The sequence below is a fragment of the Anas platyrhynchos genome, chromosome 6, assembly GCF_047663525.1.
Source record: "Anas platyrhynchos isolate ZD024472 breed Pekin duck chromosome 6, IASCAAS_PekinDuck_T2T, whole genome shotgun sequence".
Classification (NCBI taxonomy): Eukaryota; Metazoa; Chordata; class Aves; order Anseriformes; family Anatidae; genus Anas; species Anas platyrhynchos.
In genome coordinates, this window is record NC_092592.1 from 23,645,230 (window position 1) to 23,669,204 (window position 23,975).

At 40.4% G+C, this 23,975-nt stretch overlaps 1 protein-coding gene and 1 long non-coding RNA gene across 9 annotated transcripts in view; one reads left to right on the forward strand and one right to left on the reverse strand.

Annotated features, from left to right (window-relative positions):
• Window positions 1-12: 12 nt before the first annotated feature.
• Window positions 13-17,022, reverse strand: LOC140002738 (uncharacterized). 2 transcript variants are annotated; one of them, XR_011810046.1, is made up of 5 exons: window positions 16,865-17,022; window positions 16,703-16,772; window positions 16,157-16,276; window positions 9,681-9,782; window positions 13-9,218 (listed from the first exon to the last, which is right to left on the reverse strand). It is a non-coding gene; the product is annotated as an uncharacterized lncRNA (long non-coding RNA). The 2 variants fall into 2 exon arrangements; XR_011810045.1 differs by having other exon boundaries at window positions 13-9,782.
• An 8-nt stretch (window positions 17,023-17,030) lies between these two features.
• LOC113840898 (kinesin-like protein KIF20B) overlaps window positions 17,031-23,975 on the forward strand; it is a 41,635-nt gene continuing 34,690 nt past the window's right edge. Inside the window, exons 1-8 of one of the 7 annotated variants that reach the window (XR_011810032.1) lie at window positions 17,031-17,185; window positions 18,732-18,886; window positions 19,378-19,466; window positions 19,566-19,682; window positions 19,894-20,032; window positions 21,517-21,701; window positions 22,865-22,913; window positions 23,198-23,392. Coding sequence is in view for 6 of the 7 variants with exons in the window: in XM_072039575.1 (XP_071895676.1) it covers window positions 18,733-18,886; window positions 19,378-19,466; window positions 19,566-19,682; window positions 19,894-20,032; window positions 21,517-21,701; window positions 22,865-22,913; window positions 23,198-23,392 (928 nt within the window). In the remaining variant the exon portion in view is untranslated. Of the gene's footprint in view, window positions 17,186-17,210; window positions 17,357-18,244; window positions 18,381-18,731; window positions 18,887-19,377; window positions 19,467-19,565; window positions 19,683-19,893; window positions 20,033-21,516; window positions 21,702-22,864; window positions 22,914-23,197; window positions 23,393-23,975 lie in introns of those variants that run through there. The other 6 variants (XM_072039575.1, XM_072039578.1, XM_072039576.1 and 3 more) reach the window with 6 other exon arrangements.

The following is a 23,975-nucleotide window of genomic DNA, read 5'->3' on the forward strand; positions in this document are numbered from 1 at the left end:
GAAGCCCGTGAGTTGAGATAAAGACAGTTTAATAAGACAAAATAATAATAATAATAATAATAGTAATAATACAATGATGATAATAGTACCACTACTAATAATGTGTACAAACGAGTGATGCACAATGCAATTGCTCACCACCCGCTGACCAATGCCCAGCCTAACCCCGAGAGCAGTCCGGCCCCCTCCCCCCCGGCTAGCCACCCCTATGTATTGTTTAGCATGACGTCAGATGGTATGGAATACCCCTTTGGCTAGTTTGGGTCACCTGTCCTGGGTCTGTCCCTTCCCAGCTCTTACTGCAACCCCAGCCTGCCTGTTGGCAGGACAGAGCAAGAAGCTGAGATGTCCTTGGCTTAGTATAAGCACTGCTCTGCAACAATTAAAACATCAGGGTGTTATCAACACTCTTCTCATCCTAAGCCAAAACGTAGCATTCTACCAGCTACTAGGAAGAAAATTAACTCTGTCCTAACTGAAACCAGGACAAGGTGTAACCGAAAAGGCTTATTTTTGTGAACCTTTGAAGTACAAGTTAGGGAAACAATGGGGCATACACAGATTTTTATATACGCCTAACTCCTCATGGGCACCCTTAGGTAGAGATTTATTAGAGCAATTAGGAGCAGAAACTGTCGTTGAAAAAGGGAAAATGAAATTAAGAATAGGAGAAGAACAACTAATAAATGTGTTAAGCTTGGCACTAATACAAACTGACCCTAAAAGTGAAATACCTTTAGAGATCACAGATCAATATGTCCAGGAGTTTGGGCTACCGAAGTCCCTGGAAGAGCTAAAAATGTGACCTTAATAATTATTAAATTAAAGCCAGGAGAGAAACCCGTTAAGGTTAAGTAATATCCTTTGAGGATAGAAGATAGGAAAGGAATTAAAGAGATAATTGATAAATTTTTACAGTATGGATTATTGATTGAATGTGAATCAGAATACAATACACCCATATTGCCAATTAAAAAGGCAGATGAAAAAGCTATAGGTTAGTTCAGGATTTGAGGGCCATAAGTAAAATCACTGAGGATATACATCCAGTAGTGGCAAACCCTTATACTTTGCCGACTAAATTAAAGAATAGTCAAGTCTGGTTTACCGTACTGGATTTAAAAGACGCCTTCTTCTGCCTAGGCTTAGCCACAGAAAGCCAAAACCTATTTGCCTTTGAATGGGAAAATCCCAATTCAGGCAGAAAGACGCAGCTTACGTGGACATTACTACCTCAAGGATTCAAGAATAGCCCCACTATTTTTGGAAACCAATTAGCAAGGGAACTCGAAACATGGATGCCTCCAGACACTGAAGGTGCTTTGTTACAATATGTAGATGATCTCTTAATAGCTACCGAGACTAAAGGGAGCTGTATTCAATGGACTATAAGTTTTCTTAATTTTCTGGGTTTAAAATGGATATCAAGTCTCTTGACAGAAAGTCCAGCTGGCTCAACAAAGTGTGACCTATCTGGGATTTGAAATTTCGGGAGGACAACGAGAACTAGGAACTGAACATAAGGAAGTCATTTGCCGGACTCCAGAACCTCAAACGGTAAAGGAGCTACAAACCTTTTTAGGAATGACAGGTTGGTGTCGCCTTTGGATTTATAATTATGGACGATTGGTAAAGCCTCTATGTGAATTGATAAAGATTAACCAGTCAAAGTTAGTCTGGACTGGAGAAGCACAAAAAGTCTTTAAACAACTTAAACAAGAATTGATGATTTTAAAATATCAAGCAATATTAGTAGAACAAGATGATGTGGGAATTGTGGTCATTAACATCGTAAATCCAGCTTCTTTCCTTAGTGGAACTCTGGATCAACCCATAACCCATGATTGTATAGAAACAATGGAGACTGTGTATTCTAATCGACCCGATCTTAAGGAAGAACTTTTAGAAGATGCTGACGAATCTTGGTATACTGATGGAAGCAGCTTTGTGAAACAAGGACAACGTAAGGCAGGGTACGCCATTACAACCACTCAACAGGTAATCAAGTCCAAACCATTACCCCCTGGGACGTCCACCCAGAAAGCAGAGACAATTGCTCTTATGCGAGCACTGGAACTAGCAGCAGGAAGGAAAATAAATATTTGGACAGATCCTAAATATACATTCGGCATGGTACATGCTCATGGAGCAATTTGGAAAGAAGAAATTTTAAAATTGTTAGAGGCTGTAAAACAACCAGAAAAGGTAGCTATCATGCATTGTCAGGGACACCAAAAGGGGAACACTGATTTTGAAATTGGAAATCGATTGGCAAAGGCTAAGCGGGCAGCTGAAATAACTGAGGTGAAGGCATTGTCTTTGATACCAGATGGTAAAATCCAAACTATATCCAAATTATACAAAAGAAGACTTAAAATTAATTGAAGATTTGAAAGGTAAAATGAAACCAGATGGACGAGTATATTTAAAAGATAACCACATAATAATACCCTCTAATTTGACATGGCTCATAGTTCTTACAGAACACAATAAAACACATTGGGGAGCTGGCACACTGCATAAGAGCCTGAGTCAGATATTAGTGGAACAAAATTTATATACAACAATAAAACAAGTAACTCAACAATGTAGCATTTGCTTACACAATAACCCCAATACCAAGAATAGAATAAAATTCGGAATAATCAGTAAAGGAAATTATTCGGGGCAACTGTGGCAAATTGATTTTTCCGAACTCCCTAGAAAAGGGGGGTATTGTTATTTACTGGTTCTGACTGACATGATTTCAGGAAGGCCTGAAGCCTTTCCCTGTCGAACAAACAAAGCAAGAAGAAGTGGTTAAAGTCTTGTTAAATGAAATAATACCATGCTTTGGGATTCTAGTAGCCATGTCTTCTGATAGAGTTTCACATTTTTGTGTGCAAGTGGTACAACAGTTAAGTAAGATTCTAAAGATATTCTAAAGACAACTGCATACTCTTTATAGACCGCAGGCAAGTGGACAGGTAGAAAAAATGAAACATTTAATTAAACAACAAATAGCTAAAATCGGACAAGAATCTAATTTGTCAGGACCTCAATCCCTCCCTTTAGCATTACTTAGAATTTGAGTTAAACCTAGAATAAAAGGGAATTTGAGTCCCTTTGAAATCTTACATGGAAGGCCGTGTCCATTTCTATTTAGTGGAGAGGATCGAACGCAGTTAGGATTAGAATATTTATATGCATATATAACTGAACTTCAGAAATAATTAAATAAAGTACATAAATTTGTTCTCAGGACCTGGGCTAGACGATTGGATCAACCAATCCACCCTTTTAAGCTCAGGGATTATATATATATGTAAAGACTTTTTCAGGACAACCCCTAGAGGAAAAACGGAAGGAAAGTGGACGGGACCATACCAGGTATTACTGACAACACACACCGCCATTAAGATTAAGGAGCAAGCAGCTTGGATCCACGATTCAAGGGTGAAGAAGGCCCTGGCGAGGATATGGACCACGACCCCAATTGGACCAGCAAAATTGCGTTTTTCCAGATCCTAATGATTGTGGGGGTGTGGTTGTCAGATTTGGGATGGGCAACTTGGGACGAGAACTTACACCTGACCTTAATACAAACTGTATCTCAAGTGATTAATAAGACGAACTGTTGGGTATGCACCCATCTGCCAGAGCATGGGAATACGGGTATATCGTTAATTGGGATTCCCTTGCCTGCAAACTTATCTTGGACTAATTTGTGGGAAAACACATCTTGGGGTCAAAAAAATATGAAGAAGTTTTGGAACTAGAAGTTAGTAGCTTTGTGCCATTGGAATCTTACTATGTATGTGTACAAAGGTGTAACCCGCCTAAGGGTATGGGAAAACAGGATTGTATAAATATGGGTACTACTTATGTGGGAAATCAGACATCTTGTAATCAAACAATTGATATTAGTACAACTAGCAGTTGGGCAAATTCAACCAGCTGGCCAGTTCCAGAAGGAAAAGGGTGGTATTGGCTATGCAATGATACAGCCCGTAAGGTCTTGCCCGAGAACTGGATCTTGGAGCAGTAGTCCCCAGTATGACAGTACATGATGTAGTGCCTCGAGGTTACTTGAGAAATCATATCTGGAGAATCAGACAAAAATTAACAATCCATTGATAAAGAGACACACCGCTTTTCATAGTTTTGTTCGATGGTTTATCACATGGTTAGGAGTGAGTGAATTGGAAAAGGCAATAGTTAATATTTCTGCAATTATAGAGAAGTTAGAAAACAAAACTCTGGATGCTATAAAGGCTCAACAAGAAGAGATATCTAGTTTATCACAGGTAGTATTACAAAATCGGATGGCCCTAGACTTGTTACTGGCCGCTCAAGGGGGAGTCTGTACAGTAATAAATACAAGTTGTTGTATGTATGTAGATCAGAGTGGAAGGATCTCTACCGACCTGGAAGAAATATGGAAGCAGACAAGGGTCCTACCTGAGATCAGTAAAGATGATCTTTCATGGAGTTTTAGTGAAATATGGAATAAGTTAACCTCCTGGTTGCCCAACTTCCAATGGTTGAAACAAGTGTTCACTGCTCTAATCACATTAGTAGTGTTAGGAATATTTGTGTGCATGTTGTTTAGATGCCTGCTTTGTTGTGTTACTGTATATAATGAAAGTATCTGATGCAAAAGAATTTGCATGGGAAAAGAAAAGGGGGGATTGATTAAGGAGGTATTGGGGAGGCATTGGGGAGGCAAGGACAATCCCCAGACATGGACTGTATATCTCGAAACAAGACACTGGAACTCATGATAAGGAAGCGGCAGACGGACAGAGAAACAAATGTAAGGACTATAAATCTCAAAACTGGACATTGGAATTCATTATAAAGATACAACAAACGGAAGAATTGGCAACAACCAGCTCTCGCAATTAAGAAACGTGCCAATTCAGCAGATTCCTGACCAAAGGTGAAAAGTACACTGTGAGGAAGACTCGGGGTCTTCCTCCCAGAGACCCCTGCCCACGTCCCAAAGACCCCTGCCCACAATTGTTGGAAGGCTCTACGCAGGCGCAAGGTGCCAAAAGGCTAATTAGCATGAGAAGCGAGGGAAGGCGGGGATAGGTAATGCATATGTATAGGCGCTTGTAGAATATTGATAGATTGATCGTATAAATTCAAGACTGCTTTCCGCTCTGGGTATGCACGATAGGTGGAGAGATCCCCCGTGCATCCAGCGCTGCAATAAAGAATATACCACTTAAAGGAATTTTGGCTTCGATCTTTGAATCAAAAGTGTGGAACGAAATGTTGGTAAAGTACAGTCTAGGTCTTCACTAAGAGACCTACTCAGTTGTTTTTCCCGACTGCAATGATTACTACACGTGCACACAAGCATTAAGCATACAGCCCTGTTACAAAGGATTTTCTTCAGGACATATTTTGTGTCATACGCTTAAAAGTCTGGACGGACTCAGAAGTCTGGGAGGCTGTAGTTTTCCTCACCTTTCCAGGCGAGGCCTGCTCCATGACATAGTGTTGTGGTTCCCCTTAAGGGCTACTGACTTGCATTGTTGGTAGTGGGAAATCCCTCAGCTTCTGAGCTTCTGTCATCTGTGGTTAGCATCTCTATTGCAGTGGTTTCAGTGTCCTACCTCTGTCACTGCTGGAGATGCATGTTCTTCTCCAGTTCTTCAGCCATAAACTATCTCTCATCTTCATGTACCCACCCTAAGAATTGTACTGCTAATGTTAGGTTTCAATACGTAGTTTACCAGTTTAGGTTTCTGTGCTGCTTCCTTTACATACTTTTCAATTAATTTAAGTAATCAAAATTCTTCTGAACTATCTAAAGTCAAAAGCTAGACTACCTTCTGAACATTCATATACTGGCACCTTGTGTGTGCAATGCTTTATTTTTTTTTTCAGTTTTCTTGTAGATAGTCAGAAAATTCAACTGTTTGAGCAGATGCACAGAGTAACCAAAGGCTCCATATTCTTTCATTTCACTGCAAGTACGTAATTCCTATCCAGCTGTAATTCATAGCCAGTGACTCTAATAAAGCTGAGCTTCATTCAGCACCTGATTTGCTGCTGGTTCAGTACCACATCCCATCTGTGGTCCATCTGGCTTCTACAAGAAACCCTCTATTTTTTTTTTTCTATTGTACAGTTTCACGCAGCAGGATTTCATGGAAAGGGAGGAAGTTCAGAGTTGACCTAAATCTTCTGTGGAAGTCAATAGGAATAGGATTTCTTGCTGCAGTTAAAGCTGCACGCTCTTTAAAGCCTACCTTGGCTTGTAAAGCCAGATGTGCCAGCTCAAGAGGAGTTCATAGGTGAAATTGTTAAATGGATGTCTAGTGCTGTTCCTAGGTAAATGTGTTTGTAACAACGTTTAAGACTTCCTCCTCAAACTTGTCTCAGAGAAGTGCAGAATTATTTATGACAGCTGTATATTTACAGAAGTGGCATCAGTTTCACCATTAAATTCTATGGAGTCCCATGAAGTGAAACCATTTTACAAAGTCTGTCAGAAGCTGTCAGCAAGCACAATGTCTCACAGGCACGTAAATAAGGCCTTTAGCCTTGTTTCAGCTGTGTAGTCTTATGTATACGCATGCAAACATCAGAAACTGCAACAGAAGACTACCAGAACACCACTATCTAGATAAGTCCATCAGTCCCCTAGTAATATTGAGTCTTACCTAGTTCTCTAGTCAAACACTGCTATGTTTTGTCTTCCCTGTTGTTTTTGTCAATTTTAACAACAGAAAATGTTATTTATCGTAAACTGATTATATCTATAGGTCATTTTAGTGAAAACTTAAAACTGTGGTTTCAGGATTGAGATAAAGCATTGGTTCGTATGTACTGATGCCTACTGTAACCTGTTTATCTCTTGCTGCAGGCTAACTTTTCAGAGGAGTTTACGCACTAATCCTTCATCTTATTTACAAGCGAAATTCACACTGAAAAATTCATTAGGCAGAAATAGAGTTTCTCCAAGGTTTAAGAGAAAACATAGGATATCAGTTTCTCTAAGGAAGAGTTTGTTTCTGAAATTGCTCATTTTAATACTTAGAGATTCACAGTAAGCTGAATTTTTATTTTTCTCCAGAGATGTTGACCCAAAACAAAAACTATTCCTCTAGAGGGATTTAAAACATGTTTCAAGTAAGTGCTATAAACTTGTTCTATTTTTGAGTGAATAAGGACTCTCCTGAGAAACAAACTTGGGGTTATTTTACAACCTAAAAATACCAAATTGTACAACAGAATGTCTCGTGATCAAATTGCAAAATGAAACACTGTGACTTGAATTGATTAGTGACTGATCAGTTACAACTTGCAAATTATTTGCAAATATTTCTGTTCCAGAAGACTGCAAGTTATTGACAGTGTGACATTGGAGGCAAAGGCTTTGGAGGGGTGAGAGTAAACTACTTGTTCCAGGAGATGTTAACATCAGTATTGGACACTTCAAGACACATTTAATTACACAACAGAAGCACTATTTTTAAAATAGCATTTTTACTATGAGAACAGCCTAATTACTGGCTTCCGCTGTACAAAAAAAAAAATAAAAAATTTCTGCTAGTCTATCAATCTAGCAGAAATTGTATCCACGGCAGTTTGTCTATTAATCTAGCAATGTTTTGGATTGGCTGATTAGCAGTCAAACTTACATTTCATCAGACAGAACATGCTGTCTTCCATTTGATATGGCAGGGCCCTGGAAAGACTCCTCCTTCAAGCTACTTATTGAAACCAGGATCCATTTCATTTTTTTGTTGTTGTTGTTTGTTTGTTTTGTTTGTTTCTTAAAAACAACAATAAACCAAAAAAAACCAACCTTGCTTGCAGTTTCAACAACTTAACTCATCAGTATTAGCTTCCTTTGCTGAAGCTCCTTGAGCCTACTAGAAACACACATTTTCAGCCCACCAACATCTTGTTGATCTGCTTGTAACATTCAGTGAAAAGCTACTGATTTATCTTTGCCTGTACATCCACCTAAGTTATGGCTGTTACCACTGTGATCAAAGTTCTAGGCACACAGGTTACTGACCTCCAAACACACTGTTTGAAGCCCTTGTTTGACATAATCTGTGCTATTCTCTACGTCAATAGTTATTCGATCCGTTGTCTACTTCATTTACAACTGAACAAAAGCAAAGGAATAGAAACTACTAGTCAAGGCGCTGCTCTTAAGCCATTTTCCAGTTGCAGTGCTGCCTAATAAGAGGCTAGTGTTCCCAAGTCTGTGGTCTGTGTTCTCTTCCCATCATAAGCATGCATCAGTGTTAGCTGTGGTTTTGTCAGATGAGACTGGCATTATGATATATACCTTATAAGCTGTAGCAAAAGGGGAAAAACAAACACAAAAGAAGGGGCAGGGGGAGGAGGAATGGAGAGGGAGAGAGAGTTGTGACCAGCAGCCTTTCACAGCTGCTTTTTAAGGAAGCATTTGTTGGGGAACTACTGTGAAGTTGCATACTCCTTGTCTTTCATTTATGCTTTAGTAATTCCTCCTCGCGCTCTCTTCCTCTTCTCTGATGCAGAGAAGATAAGTAAGCAGCACTCTCTGGAAACATCCAGAACAGTATCTACAGCATGGGGGCTCAAGCAAAGTGGATCTGGGCTGGATAACTAAGGCCATACTTGGGAAGAGGTGTAGCAGTGCCAAGCTGTGCTGTCATCTCCACCCATTTTGTGACAGAGCACAGTTGGCAGTGACCCCACCATTTTGGCTGGTATCACTGTGTGTTCAGAATCGTGAAATTACCAGAATACCACTATAAATTCTATTACTATCTGCAGGCTAAACTAACTGATAAAAAGCAAGCTTACTAAAACTAAAAAAAATGGTTTTCTAGGAGTAGATCCTAGCTAATATTCCAAATGGTGATGGCCTAACAGGAACGCATGCAGTCAGTAATGCCCAGTATGTTTAGCCTTACAGAAGTCCACAATATGGAAAGCACTGTTCTTCCAAATTACCAAACAGTGTGTTCAGGCAAAAAGAACGTGGAGTTATTTGCTCAGACATAAAGCTTATCATTATTGAGGTTAGGACTCCATTCCATTCTCTCCTAAATTGTCTTAGGATAAGCTATACCAAAACTGAACCATATCAAGCACAACTCCCACAAGGCATTTAGGTTCTTATTGATACAACACTGCGCGTCTCCATAAAGGGAATTTTACTGAGGTACTGTGTAGGAAAGGAATTTGCAGGTGGCTCCGCACTGTTTCACACGTCCCTGGATTAGAGATAATGAGGAAACAAGCAGTAGAAGCAAAAGCTTGAGCAAGGTCGAGATAAAACTGGCTACAGTGTTAAAGATGAGCTTTGGGGCAGTGGCTAATTGCTGGCAGGCTCCAGGTACGTGTCTGAGGGTCTCTAACCAATTGTATGGCAGATTCGGGCACGTGGACAGCGCATGGGGCTACAGGGAAAGTATATGTAGTAGTGAAAATGGGCAATAAACGCCTTCTGTTCAAGAGCCATCAGGAGTTCATGTCTTGCATCCCTTCAGTACTGTATTGACCCCAAGCAAAGATGGGATGGATCCTCCCATCTTCCCCATATCAACGTTCTCCATTATATTCATCAAACAATTTGTTAAGAACTTTGGTGTGAGAAGTTTATTCACAGGAATGTTCCTGTGATAAGGCTTTAATGAACCACTGTTTACAGTTTCCAGATGCAAATAAATACCTACCACGCTAGATTTTTCTTGTCCAAGTCCAGTGCTGAGATTCTCAGTGGCCATGTTAAAGGCTGCTTTAGACACCCAGTTGCCAGCTATACCATCCACCTAAAACTGAAAACAAAACATCAGATAAGCAATTTTGGCATGTGCAGCACATTCTCAAGCAGCACTATGACATAATGTGTAGGCTACAGCTATATTTGTTATATCTGAAATCAAGCCTCATGTTTATTTGCAACATCTGATTAAAACAATAATAATACTACAGCATCTATTTCTGAGTCATTTGTCTTGGGTAATTTATTTACTGAGAGCATGAGTCACACAGTTAGAAATGAGTCATTCTCTAACTTTATATTAATCTTACCCTTAGCATCACAGAATTCCTCCTTACCCATAAATTGTTGCATGCTTTGGTTCTTTTCACAATGCCAGAATGCTGGTTTATATAGAATATTTAGGTTAGCTGTTGGAACAAGTATCTTCACTTTATGTAATGCCATTCACCCAGAAAGATCTTATGATGATTTATAAATGTGTGTATTTTCAAACGTGTATGAAGATTGAGTTTTTTGTATTCTTTGTTGCACCCATATATATGGTATGGTATTCTCATGGTAGCATGAGAACACATGGCAACTTTATAGAGGAGCACCTGATTGGAACTGCAAGCAAATCCTTCAGTCTTTTGAAACAGCACAGGGGAAATTGAGAAACATCAAGGTTTCACTGGCAATGGAATCTGGCCATTTACGTCTCTGTTTTTGCAAAATTGGGTTTACCTTCTGAGAGTCAGATCAGCCAGAGCTTGGCAAAACTCACCATTTTGGTGGAAACCTTTCAGTTTCCTCAGATTAGCTGCGTGCAAACTCTGAGTAAGGAAGCCTGGCCTGTTTGAAAACTTCACTCATCCTTGGCTGGAGCATGTTGTGACAGCATGAGGCAGAACAACATCAAATTAAGAACTCTACGTTGAACTACACTTGGAAATTCTCTACCTGCACAAGTCCGGATATGCCCAAAGGTAAGTATATCAGGCTGCATATTTGTATATCCAGCCAGCATATTTGACTTCTGGTTGAAGAACTGCCAAAGATGCAACTTGACAAGCAGCGTAGCCAATCTCTGAGGGCCTAACAGAACAGAAGCAGCCTGGCCCTCCTGTCCCACCAGCATTTCTGCCTGCTCTTCTGCTGCCCCAGAACTTGTTTGTCCATGCAGATCTGCTTGTCAGTCTGGCTGAAAATAATGGTTTAAGAATGTGTTTAAACAATTATCTGTTCATTAACCTTCCTTTTGAGAAGCAACTGAGACTCCGTGCCTATTTATCACATTTAACCTGCCGGCCCACTTTCAGGGAAGATGGCTGTGTTTCTCTTCAGCACTGCATGGCACAAACCCAGGTCCTTTCTCTCAGGAGTACAACTCCACACAGGACAGACGTTTGACATGTATTAAACTCCCTGCCTTTTCTCTTTCCTACAGGATAGGCACTGTGCATCCTGATAGACTACTAAAATACAGGCTTTAGAAGAGTAAAAGGAAAAAAAAAGAGATGACTTCACACAGAAACAGGAAATGCCCTGGGTCATTTTCTATTGTCGAAGAACCATTACTTTCAAGTGCTTTAGAGATAAGTCACTGGTTGAGAAATTTGTTTTCTAAATGTGCCTTCTTTGCTTTCTATCATGTTGTAGGATAACTGTGTCACTTAATACTACACGTTTTACTTTTATATCTAAACTAAGAGGCTAGTAAAGAAAGCAAGGTTCCTCCTGGGCAATTCAGGTTGTGGTCACGTTGTTTAGCTGTACCAAGCAGAATAACAGCACTTCCAGAACAAGAATTTAACCTATGCCTGAAACAATTCTGAGCACTTTTCTCCTCTCTTTCCAGGAAGCCCAAATCCAACATGTGAAGGTCAGTGGCGTGACTATTCCACTCCATCCACATCTTCACATGGGGTCAAGGAGAAGCCCAGAGTGCCCAACGCCATGATGACATTCAGAGGAACAGTACGTAACGCCAGAGAACAGCACTAGCTTCTGAGGTCAAGACAGACAGGGGTGCTGCCAAGAATAAATGCAGCTATGTCCTGGGTATAAGAGCCAGACCGATGAGTAATACTACACTGAAATACTGTAGTGGCTGCACTGTAACATATCCTGCTCCTTGGATTTAGCCCGTCTTACATAAGCAGTAATCTTCTGGCCCCGGAACCTCATCTTTTTGAGACACCTCATATTTTTGAGATACTGCAGCATCCAGTCTTGCAGCTTCTGCATGAAACTAATAAATACGCATATATCTTAAGAAATATCTTGGCATTCAGCCAGTTTTACTACTTCTGCATTGCACTGTTCTGGGTTTGTATTGACCTCGTGCTCTAATGTACTTCTTACTAAGTTTCTAGTAAAATGACAGAACAACGGGTGAAAATGTGATCATCAATAGAATGACTTCTTTCGGTAAAATTTTCTGGGGCTGTTCTGAGGGCTCTGGAATCATTAGACCGCTACGTATAGCCTAAAATGTATGTAACACTGCAAAAGAAGAAGCAGTATTCTCAAAAAAGTCATCCTAAGGATTAAAGCTTGAGTTCCTTGCAATATGAATAATTGCCATAAGAAGCTTAGAACTGAAATAGAACTTCTGAAACCTCTATTAGAAAAACAAAACAAAACAAACAAACAAACAAACAAACAAAAAAAACCAAAGATATATTTCATTTTAGGAAAGTCAGTCCTCAGATTTTAACATTAAATTATGATTACCTATATTTATATTTGAACAGCTCTATGGCTGATTGAAAAAGAATCAGCAACACATCAAGATAAATAAAACTTTACTAATTACATCTGGAATTCATCCCCAGTCCTTCACCTGGAGACTACAAGCCAACACACAATCTGCAAAGAAAATAATTAATACACTGTAGCGCAAAATGCAGCAACAGGCCTAGTCCCAGACCTGAGTTAGAAAGATACTACGCAAATATTTGCAGAACTTAGGCCCAGGTTTAGAAAAAAAATACAAAGGCATTTCAGGGAACCAACAAGATTTGGATTCACACTTAAAACACATGTTCATGAAATCTAAGCAGCATGTACAGACAACATTTTATGAAGCAGCGAGCATGCCTAGACTGTGTCTGTCCTTCTGTATCAACAATGCTATCCAACAATTTTTAAACAAGAAGGAAGGCAAAAACCTTGTCCAGTGGCAGTTAAAGGTGTAAGATCGTGGTGTAAGGATCCCACATCCTGGGATAAAGGTGTGAAGACAGAGAAGTTGGTGTGAGTTTTGCCACTCAGCAGATGATTCAATTTACCATTCCCACTGCAAAACCACTTCTTATGGTATCTCCTGAGACATCAGCATCATGTTGATTAGGAGGGAAGAATATTATATGTCTAGTCAATACTATCAATATTTCTGTTTGTGGATTCTCTGCCTACATCCCCAATTACGTAATTTCCAGTAACTCAAAAGTACCCAGCTTACATGATGCAGTGCAATCTTAACACAAAATGAGACAGTGTCCTGGAACTGGCTGAGTTAGTGTTAATGCTGCAGGATACGCCACAAATGTCCCAGAAGTTTTACTTATCAACCAATTCTATGGAAAAGCCATCTATGCAGATTTGTTCTTAATAACAATAATCACTTAATTTAAGAGCAGTCCTTTTTTCTTGTGTAACTACATTTTTACAAAATACTTTGACTGTGTATTTTAAACAATTGTTTTAATATTCACAACAGACATGGTAAACACCTGATAACCAACTACACCATTTGCTACGTGACTATGAATAAGTCAGACAAAACAACTGATATATTAACATGACAAATACTTGTGTCAATGCAAAAACGTATTTCCCCATTTTCTCCAGCTAAGGCCACTTTTGCTATAATACTGACTAATATGGTATTGTGTTGCTTGGCCTGATCAACTGACTGATGTCCAAATGCTTCAGCTCCTTTCAGCACTAAAGCAACAAATCCTTAGCCACCGTAGTGGTCTTGAGGTATTTGTTGCCAGTTGTAGAAAGACCCTAGAAAAGGCAGAACAACAGCCAGTATAGAACAAGGCACTTTGTTACATGTGCTCATTAAAGGGTTGTTCAAATTAAAATAATCTAAGAAGCTAAGTACCCTCATATAGTTGGTAACCATTTCAAAATGCTAGATCAGACCTTCAAAGCAGTGATTGTTTTTTTTTCTGTAGTACGATAATATAAATAATTTTGAGATGTTTTCAGTTACAAAATTAAATGGTTGATTACAGCTTAAATGATCTTTTTAGTTCAACAGAGAATTGTGAAATAAAGGACAGAACGAGTAATGAGAGGGTAGAGGGAGAAACAGGAAGAATTAGTGACAGCTTCTTTGTCTCAGCTGCACTCTTAAAAAACACTTTAGTTAAAAAAGATTAACTAAGTCTGGAGTTACACAACTGAACAAAATAATCTCAGAAAATACACTGCAAACCTTCTCCTACGTAAGGCAATACATTGCCGCTCAACGAGTAATACTATCTTTATCATACACGAGTTTTTAAATAGAACTTCAAAGACTTAAAACCAGCGTGCTGATCACACGCAGCACACAAAACACAGGCATGGGACCAGCTGGCCAGGCTGCAGCTGAGCACAGCGTGCACACCATGTGGCATCCAGACAAGCCATCTTAACTCCGCTGTGCCCCCAGCCGTGGGCCAATTGGGCTGGGGCCAATTCACCCCAGGGCAGCATGCTGAGCCACTGGGCACCCCGAGGGAACAGCCACTGGGGAACTGGGGGAAAGGGAAGAGGCTCTGACCACCCAGCCCAGCCCCGGTGCTGTCACCTGCTCTGTCTGGCAGTCTGTCGTGGCTGACTGAGGGAAGAAATGCTGTGTAAGTCTGCACTGGACAGCCACCAAACTTGCTGGTTTTCAGGTGACCGCCTCCGTGCTCCAGGGATGAAGGGAGAGCTCGGGCAGGCATACCCTGAAGCACAAAATTGCACTGAAGAATCCAAGCCATTTTTCTCTTCTGTTTGTGCCTTTAATGCTAGTCTCAAGGTTCCAGGCACCAGGAGACCATCTTCCACGGAAAACCAAATTGAGACGTTGTAAGGAATGAGCAAGAGGCAAAGTAAAGAAGTGAGTTGGTCATAGCAAAATGGTATGGAACAAACTGGGAATTGAAAGCCCAAGGATATAGCTTGTTGCTTAGAAGGTATGGTGAAGGAAAACATACCTATGGCACTAAAGAAAAATAAAAAGCAAATGAACAGCCTGCAAAGTGTCGAGTTCATAAAATTAGCTGCGTACACATGAGAAATTTTGTCACCTGAAGGCAAATGATTGGGGTGGGACAGTGAGGGTACTTCTTCATAGGTTCAAATTCAGGGCAGTGTGAAATGCTTCCACAACTGTGCAAATGACAAGATCAATAACAAGCACTGCCCTGAAGGATGGGGTGAAAAGGGGCTCATGCAGCAACTACCAAGAAGATAACTCAAGAATCACACCATTTTCTGCTAAGACACCTGTGACAATAACCAGGAGCTTTCTGTGCCAATGAGCTCCAAACTAACCCTCACAGGAGGACTTTCCCAGCAACCAGACTGGAAAGGAAGCCTGTCTCTGTGAGCCAAACGCGGGAGAAGAACAGTGGACCCAGGACAATGACGGGATACTGAAGTACTTTGTTAATTCCCTGGGGAAGGTGAGTTGACTACAAAGGTACTGGAGCCAATCCTGGTTTGGCTGCTGCTCGGATGTGCTGAAGGGTTCTGGGCCAAGTCCCAGCTGTGCTGACTGTGTCTCTAATTACTTCTGACAGCTATGTAAAAGCCAACTGAGATAAGCTGTCTCACAAGGCATCTTATTACTCAGATGAGTAAACTATCCACAACTTTTGAACCCTGTCCCAAATACAAGCAGCCTATGTTTCCAAGGATAATGGGGAGAGTTCTAAAAAGTCATTTATAAAAATCTTACCCCCTTGTGGAGTGACAACTTTGCTCCACAAGTTACAGAGAATTTGAAAAGAACATAATCAAATTTCAGAAGGCAATGAGTTAATAGTTTTGGCAGCAGGTATTTGTTGTAACTGGCTGTCCTTGCACAAACCACTTAAGGAGACTATATTGGTAGAATGCCATAACGTTTATTTACATAGATGGTGTTTCATCATCTTTCACGCCAAAACAGGCTGGGTTGGTTATGCTGATCTAATGTTTTCTTTATCACAGTTTGTGTAAGGTTAGGAGCGCATGTTAAATTGTATTTTAGTTTGCTCTTTTAGAATGATGATGACATCCCTTTGAGATACTAGGTTAAGTTATGCAGCATGTGCAGTTTAATAAAAATAGCTTCAGAAATCTAGTGTTCAAACAAAACCAAAATGTTGCTCGTAGCATATCCTTTGCTATGCTCCTCACCTTAGCAAGAAAAAAAATTCTGATGGAAATAGTGCAACGTTGTTCAAAACATACCTTGCAAAATATTCTGAGAGATCTTCAGCTTTCCTTCCCAGCAAGTGGAAGAGAAGAACTTTCAGGTTTGCCCCAGAAGCAATTTCTTCCCTTTCTTTGACAGCTGTTCTCAGTCCCCTCCTGAAAGGAACACAGGTTGTTTGGAATTAGCTGAGTTCAGTAACTTCTGTTCACAACAGAAACCAGGATACTTTTAAAAAATTAGACTCAAAGAGTCTAAAAGAGCTTTTTCGCTTATGTTTAGCAAACGATTTCAAATTCAAAGTTACATCATTTTGTGCTGTTAAAACAGAGCAACTCTTGCAAAATGGCCTGCATCCAAACCCAGATCCAATACACATCTTTTGCTGATGACACAGCCTCTGTTTAAAGAACGATGGGACTATGGGATGTAAGGCAACCTCATCAAAGCTTGATACAAGATACAAGACCTGCGTAGACTGTTTATTTATTTATTTATTTATTTTTACAGAATTCCTTGCGCTTACACGGCGCTCTTTCATCCAAATGAAAAACAAACCTCTGGGTTCGGTAGTTACGACTTGCCTTTTCCTTTTATTCCAAGGCACAGCAGACAGCCGGTCCTCGTTAGCGTTCAAAGCACCCCTGAGTGAGCCTGAGGAGAAACGTGTGGCGATTGCTGTTAGCGAGAGCTGCAGTCGGTTACCACGAGAGCCGTACGTTACCATTATAAGCGCTGTGCGTTACCGTGCCCTGCCATTCTGTAACAGGACGATCAGGACAGCGATTGGCACTCGCTGCTTTGACCAGAAACCCGGCGGATTTCCCCCGCTGCCGTCCCAGGAGCCCCCCAGGCCGCTGCTCACAGCAGGCCCCCCCACCTACCGCCTCCCCCCACCCCCCCGGACTACATTTCCCAGCGAGCCTTGCGCCGCCGCCGCATCCATTCCAGCGGCCGGCCCCTTCCCGGCTCCCAGCATGCCGCGCGGCGCGGCGCGCTGCCATTGGCTGGATTTGAATAGAGCCCGCGGCCGGTTCGCTCTGAGCCGTCCGCTGCTCCCGGGGCAGGTGCGGGGTGGTGGGGCCGGGGTGAGGGGGCTCTGTGCGGGTCGTGGCGCTGCTGCTGCTGCTGGCCGGGGGCTCTGTCAGGGCGGCTGCCGGCCTGTGCTCACTGCGCAGCCCTCCCGCTGCGGCCCCGCGGCCGGCTGGTGCCCGTTAGGCGACGCGGGGCGCAGCCGTGTGCGTGCTGTAGGCGAACAACGCGGCGGGTGTGGGGCACACGGGGCTGGGGGGGGGGCTGTGGGGTCAGGAGCGAGGGGGCTCTGAAGCGGCCCTGGCGCTGTCTGCTCTTTAACGAGCGCTGCGTGTCCCCTGCTGCCTTTAGGGAGGTGGCAGCCGTACGGTTCTCTGGTGTAGGCGTGGGGGTGGGCGTTGGAAGGCTGCTGAATCGCTGCGTCCAAAATAGTGGGAAGCCGGGCAATAAATAATTGTTGAATTGCCAAGACACTTGCTGCCGTGGTGCGTGAGTAACAGCCCAGCGAGCTACTGTAACGCCCAATAAAAGCCGCGAAGTCACCAACTGTCATAGTCACCAACCGTTAGGCTGTGGAATGTCTCTGAGGTCTGTCCCATGTTAAGCTACCCTGGGTTATCTCCACAATTCCAACTGTTTGTTAGGTCCTGTGGAGATAACTGCAGCTTGGATTAATCTTGCAAGGAGCTTTTATTCCAACTGGACACTAAATGCAAAATGTGACAAAGCGGATATGGAACAATGTGGCTGTTCTTATTAAATAGTGTATGTAAACATTTTCTAATCAGGCACTGTGGTTTTGGCAAGGTTGTGGTACACAGAAAAGGCTTTTTCCTGGTAAACAGTTGTGTTGTGGTTTAGCACAGCAGGCAGCATAGCAGCCCACAGCTGTGCATTTACCCCTTCCACAATGAGATGGGAGGGAACAGGAAAACAGTAAAACTCATGGGTTGAGATAAAGGAAGGGGAAATAATAAAATCAAAATAAGATGCACAATGCAATTGCTTACCACCTGTTGACTGACATGCAGGAACATGGTAGGCAGCAGCTTCTCCCACCTCAGCCAGCCTCCCCAGTTTTCTTGTTCAGCACTACAACACATGGTATGGGACATCCCTCTGGGCAGTCAGGGCCAGTTGTCCTGGTTCTGTCCCCTCCCAGCTCCTGGAGCACCCCCAGCCTCCTCCCAGGCAGGGCAGCAACAGAAGCTGAAAAGTCCTTGACTTAGTGTGAGTACTGCTCTGCAACAACTGAAACATCTGTGTGTTATCAATGTTTTCCTTCTCCTAAATCCACAACATGATACCATACTAGGTACTATGAAGAAAACTAACACTGTTTTATCTGGAACCAGGACAAGTTGCTTTTCACAGAAAACTGTGGCTGGTCTTAATGCGTTCTGATGTCAATGCTTCTGTCCAAGTATTGGAAGCTTGATGTGCAAGCCATGAACAGTGTGAAGAAAGCCTTCTCCTGAAAGAAGTTATGGGTGTCACTTAGCCTCATGTCATCTGTCAGAGTTTAGAAACTCTACATTATCTAGAAATAGCAAACAAAATACTTAATATATCATCTTGCAGGATGGACCCAATTTGGGATGAAGATAAATTTTTCAGACCATCCTACGTTACAAGTGCTGAGCTGCCTCAAAGAACAGGACCAGTAAGTGTGGAAGATATTAAAGCAGATCTCTCTGATGAATTTTCGTTGGTTTCATCAAGCTCTGATACAAGCCAGGAAAGAAAGCTTTAAATGCTTACATTATTTTGATTGTTTTAATAAACGTAGTTCTTTCATTGGTAAGAATCATTACAATTTTACAGAGGAGATGAAAAGCTTCTTTACTGTCCTTTTAATTTGAAGGGTATGCATAGGATAGACAAAATTGCGGTGATGCACCTAAAAGGTGCATCATCTTTACATGTGGATGAGGCTAATGTCAGATCAGTGCAGCTTAATCATAGGATTTTTTTTATGTATTTTGTTCTTGCAATGCAGTATACATATGTGCTATAATATTATTTGTTTTGAGACTTTAGGTTATCACAGGGAACTACTGTAGGGGCCTGAGTGCTTGTGAAAACTGACATAGTGAGTTATTTTTGCTTCCTGTGTCATCAGATGAGTCTATCCAAAATAGCCTAATGAAAACAGCAATGCCTTAACGTGCTAGATATCAAACAGAATCTAGTCAAACTTCTAACTTCATTCTCATCTTTTATTTTAAGAGGAGCAGTTTGGAGTCTAAAGGACACATTGAAGTTTGCCTGCGTGTTAGGCCATTTACATTATTGGAAAAAGAAAATGAATCACAGGTGTGACATTTATTTAATTAAAAAATATATATGCCTTTCCAGTAAGGTGAGCTTTTTACTCTTTTTCATGTCTGTTTTGCTTTTGCTTCCTTTTAATAGGACTGTTTTTTAGTGGAGGATTCAACAAGTATTATACTGAAGCCCCCTAAAAATTCCTTGAATCGACTGAGTGAAAAAACTGCTGGGCAGCAGATACAGAAATTCACTTTTTCACAGGTAAATGACTTGTCTTTAAAAGCTTTTAAGTTATTTATTGGGGGGGGGGGGGGAAAATGTTGCTTGACTTCTATTACTTAATAAAAGCAAAACAAGCAAACTTCTTTTAATCTTTTAGTCTAAGATTAAAAACAAAACAATACCTGGTTCTTTAAAAGTCTTTAATGATTGATTAAATAAAGATATTAACCGGTTTCTTGGTAATGTTCAGGTTTTTGGACCTGAAACAACTCAAGAAGAATTCTTTGAAGGTACAATGAAGCAACCAGTGCAAGACTTCTTAGAAGGATATGATCGTCTTATTTTTACATACGGTGTTACAAATGCTGGGAAAACATACACGTTCCTAGGTATGAGTAATGACTTTTTTTCCTTGAACTAATGAACTAACTTTCTTCACTTAGTAAAGTGAGAATTCCTTCTGGTAGAGTCATTCTAACTCTTTCATTTAGTGATGCTACAGAACCTGCATGTTGGCTTCTCTTTAATATTAGCAAATATTAGTAAATTGCCTTTGAAAGTCTCATTCCATAACAAATATCATTAAACTGGCAGCAATTGGAGTCACTACCAGAATTTATGTATACATACAGTGATATTCGTTTGTAAGGCTGTAACAATTTTAGTCAGGTGTCTTGAATGTCAGTGTGGGGCGGTGGGGGGTTGAGAAAAAATACATGTTCTACACACTTCTCACATCCTGGTATATAAGTCACTCTACAGCAGGCTAATTTCTTTTTTTTTGTTGTTGCTACATTGAAGTTACATACGTATCTTTAATGCTGTTCCTTGTTTGAAGAAAGCATATCTGAGTTTGTAACATTTGTCATAGGCAAAGAGCAAACATTTCAAAATGTTTGATTACTTTTAAGTATTTATACCTTGCCTCAAGTATCCGAGTTTAGCAATAATATCACAGCACATCAGGAGTCAAGATCATCTATTTTTGTACTGTTAAAGCTCAATCTCCTTTCTGGCCAGAAGATGTCCTTCTTTATTTTTCAACCAATCTTAACAAATGAGGTGACCGGATTTACAGAGAATCAAGTTCCCCTTTTTCTTTATGATACTTTCAGTAGTTCTAGATGCTATATGAATTACCTGATACACAGAAGTAGTAGAAGACAATCGGTATTCTAGTGATCAGTCATTTCAATAAATGTGAATTTCCTATGACACAAGGTTCAGTGTCATTCTAGGTTATGTTCTTTTAGGTGAATTATAAGTGAAGACTACTGCCCGTGAATTCAGTTATCATTACTTGGGGGTGATAATGCCAACTATTTCTTGTTGTAATAGAAACAACATTTCTTTTTGATGTGAACTGGGTTGGGGTATGTTATGAGATGTGGCTATTCATTAACTTTTTTGATTAATGCATTTTTAGATTTGATGCTTTCTCAAGGTATCATGCTTCTAGGTCTTCACCATTCAGCCCTGTCAATTCTTACTATTGCTCAATATCTAAGTCTTTAAAAACACATAGATAACTTTCATAGAGCGTTCCGTAACTTTTCCAGTACATGGTCTCACTTGTGTTCGCAATAGACTTTTCAAACTTGTAAGGCTAAGCTTATACAGTTTTTGCTGTCATTCTTTGTGTTATGGTGGATCCTGTACTATCAAAGGAATAGAGCATGAGCTGCTGCTTCAAGCCAATACTTTCCAAAAGCACTCTGACATAAGGACATGGAAAACATTACTTCTGGCTGTAACTGGCCTCCGAATTCCTCATGTATGCCTTGAGATTGGAATCACTTATCTTTGTCCTCATGTATGTGTATATCTTGTTTACAATAGTAACTGGTATCTTTCTTTTGGATGCTGCTTACAGGAACTGAAGATGACATTGGTGTTCTGCCAAGGACTATGGATATGCTGTTCAAAAGTATTCAAGGAAGGCTATACCCAGGAATGGATCTCAAACCCCATCGATGTAGAGATTATGTAAAGCTGACTAAAGACCAAGTGAGAGAAGAAACTGCTATTAAAAACTCTCTACTTCGTCTAACAAAAGAGGTAGAGGAGCGCTTCTTTCTATGATAAGCACATGCATCTTAGATAGCTCAGTGTTCCTCCTGTTCATTTTTCAATGGAAAGAGGCTTCTGTGTTTATGCATGGGTATATCTACTATTGGGCAGGCACTCAAATTAGCAGTAAAGTAAGCAATAGAGCTAATGAGCCGTGGTCTCCTGTGGATTTGTTTTGTAGCTGAATGCTTGATAGCATGTAAGCTCTAAGGTTTTTTTTCTATAGCTTAAGCACTTAATAACTTATCCTCTGGGGTTGCTGTTTCTTAATAAAGACTGAATGTAAGTAGCACCCAATCTGTGGGGACATGGGTAGGTCCATACCTTTAAACAGTTTACTGGCTTCCAGGACACCTGGAAGAAATTCATGCTCTTCAGGACATTTCCCTCTTTCAGGTTGGCATTGTGTATTTAAAGGAAGCCAAAAATTATTTTGAAATGGAAAAGGCATAAAGCCAGCGGAGCTTTAAAGATTTGAAACAAAATAGGTTTCTGGTAGTCTTAGCAGATAGCTGTCATTAACTGTTGAGCGGTCCAAAAATACACTTCAGTTGCATGAGTTATCTGGAATTCAACCTGCTTAGTCCAATTACAGTTGTGGGGGCTGTGTCTTACACTAGCATACTTCTTTCTTGGTGTTTTTAATTCAGAATGGATGGTGTATTACAAAAAAGGAGCAGATGCTACAAACTAAAAATAGAGAGTGATTCTTGTGCTATTTTCTTTTTTCACTGGGGAAGATTGAAGCATTTCCTTAGTGGTGTGCTTGGTCTTACTGGGGTATTCTAACTTGTGGAGTTCGTTACCTTGATTTTATCTGTGAGTTAAGTGTGAATTTCTGTGGTGTGGAAGGTAGGTGGCAGTACAACTCACTTTAAAGGCACAGGCATGTATTCAGTATAGCTTCAACAGTCTTTAAGTACTTTAGGGGAAAAAAGTCTTCTGTGTGTGTGTGTGGGGGGAAAAAGCTGTGTAAAACTGATCTAGGTTGAGTGAGAATATAAGAATAAAATAAACGGCTGTGTGTAGGTACATGCAGTAACAGTAAACCTGTTCACGTGATGTATGTGCCTCCTCTAATTTCTAGAAGTGTGCTCACAAGCCGCACTTCAATGATACATCCTAAAGTCTCTGTTTTTTTTTTTCTGTAGGTAGAGCATCAAAATACTGCCAACAGCAAAGCACCAGTTGATTCTAAGGGTATGTTTGATACTAAAGAACTACCATTAATAAAACTGGCAAAGATGCTTTTTAAGGTCGATAACTGGCTTCTGGCTTAGGTTAAATGCCAAATGATCCTTTTATTATTATTATTATGACTGAACTGAATAATGAGCAAGCTATCTAGACAGAAAACACAAGGATGAAATGGTTAGGAGACTACCTGTGCATCTACCCTAAACTGGTATTATACGAGATAAAACTACCTAAATACAGCTCACTTTGCTAGCTCTGTTTACTTTGTAATATTTTGTTCTTGACAGACTTGGAAGAACCCTTAAAAGGACCAGAACAATCTAGCACAACAGTGGAAAATTACTTGAAGTTCTCTGTTTGGGTATCATTTTTTGAGATATATAATGAATGTTTTTATGATTTACTGGTTCCTATATCAAATGACAAGAAAAGAAAAACACTCCGCCTGGCTCAAGATGTCAAGGGATGTCCTTATGTAAAAGGTGATTAGAATCTATTGTAAAATGTGGAGCTTGGTATGGAAAATTGTTCTTCCTATAGTCATGTTTTTCTAGATTAGAAAATGCCTAAATAGATTTAGTGAAGCACTAGAAATGTCCAGTTGAATATGAAAGGCAAGTCTATATACAGCTCTTATCTTCAATATTGTCTTCCCTTTCCCTGCATGTAGGCCTGTGTGGATTCCACAGTCTTCATATTTCTTAGAAACATAGAAACAAGAGAATCTTAAATCTTATTCTTTTCCATTTAAAAAAAAAAAAAAAAAAAAAGTTCTAGAAGTTCTTACCTGTGGTTATAACTGGCTCAACAGTTAGGTTTCTTAGTATCTTCTGTGGAAAATCAGATTTTAGTCACCATATAAGAAAACTTGTTCTGGCTACAGATTTACATTTTACAGTACTTCAAACCAATAATATTACAAGTTTGATTATTGGTTTTGGGGGGTGGTATCAGACCTCACATATAACAATTCAATCTTCATGTCGGGTCCTGGAAAAAGTAGGGTTTGATACTTGTTTGACTTGTTCTACTTTTTTTGACAATTGAGATGCCAATTCTAGATTA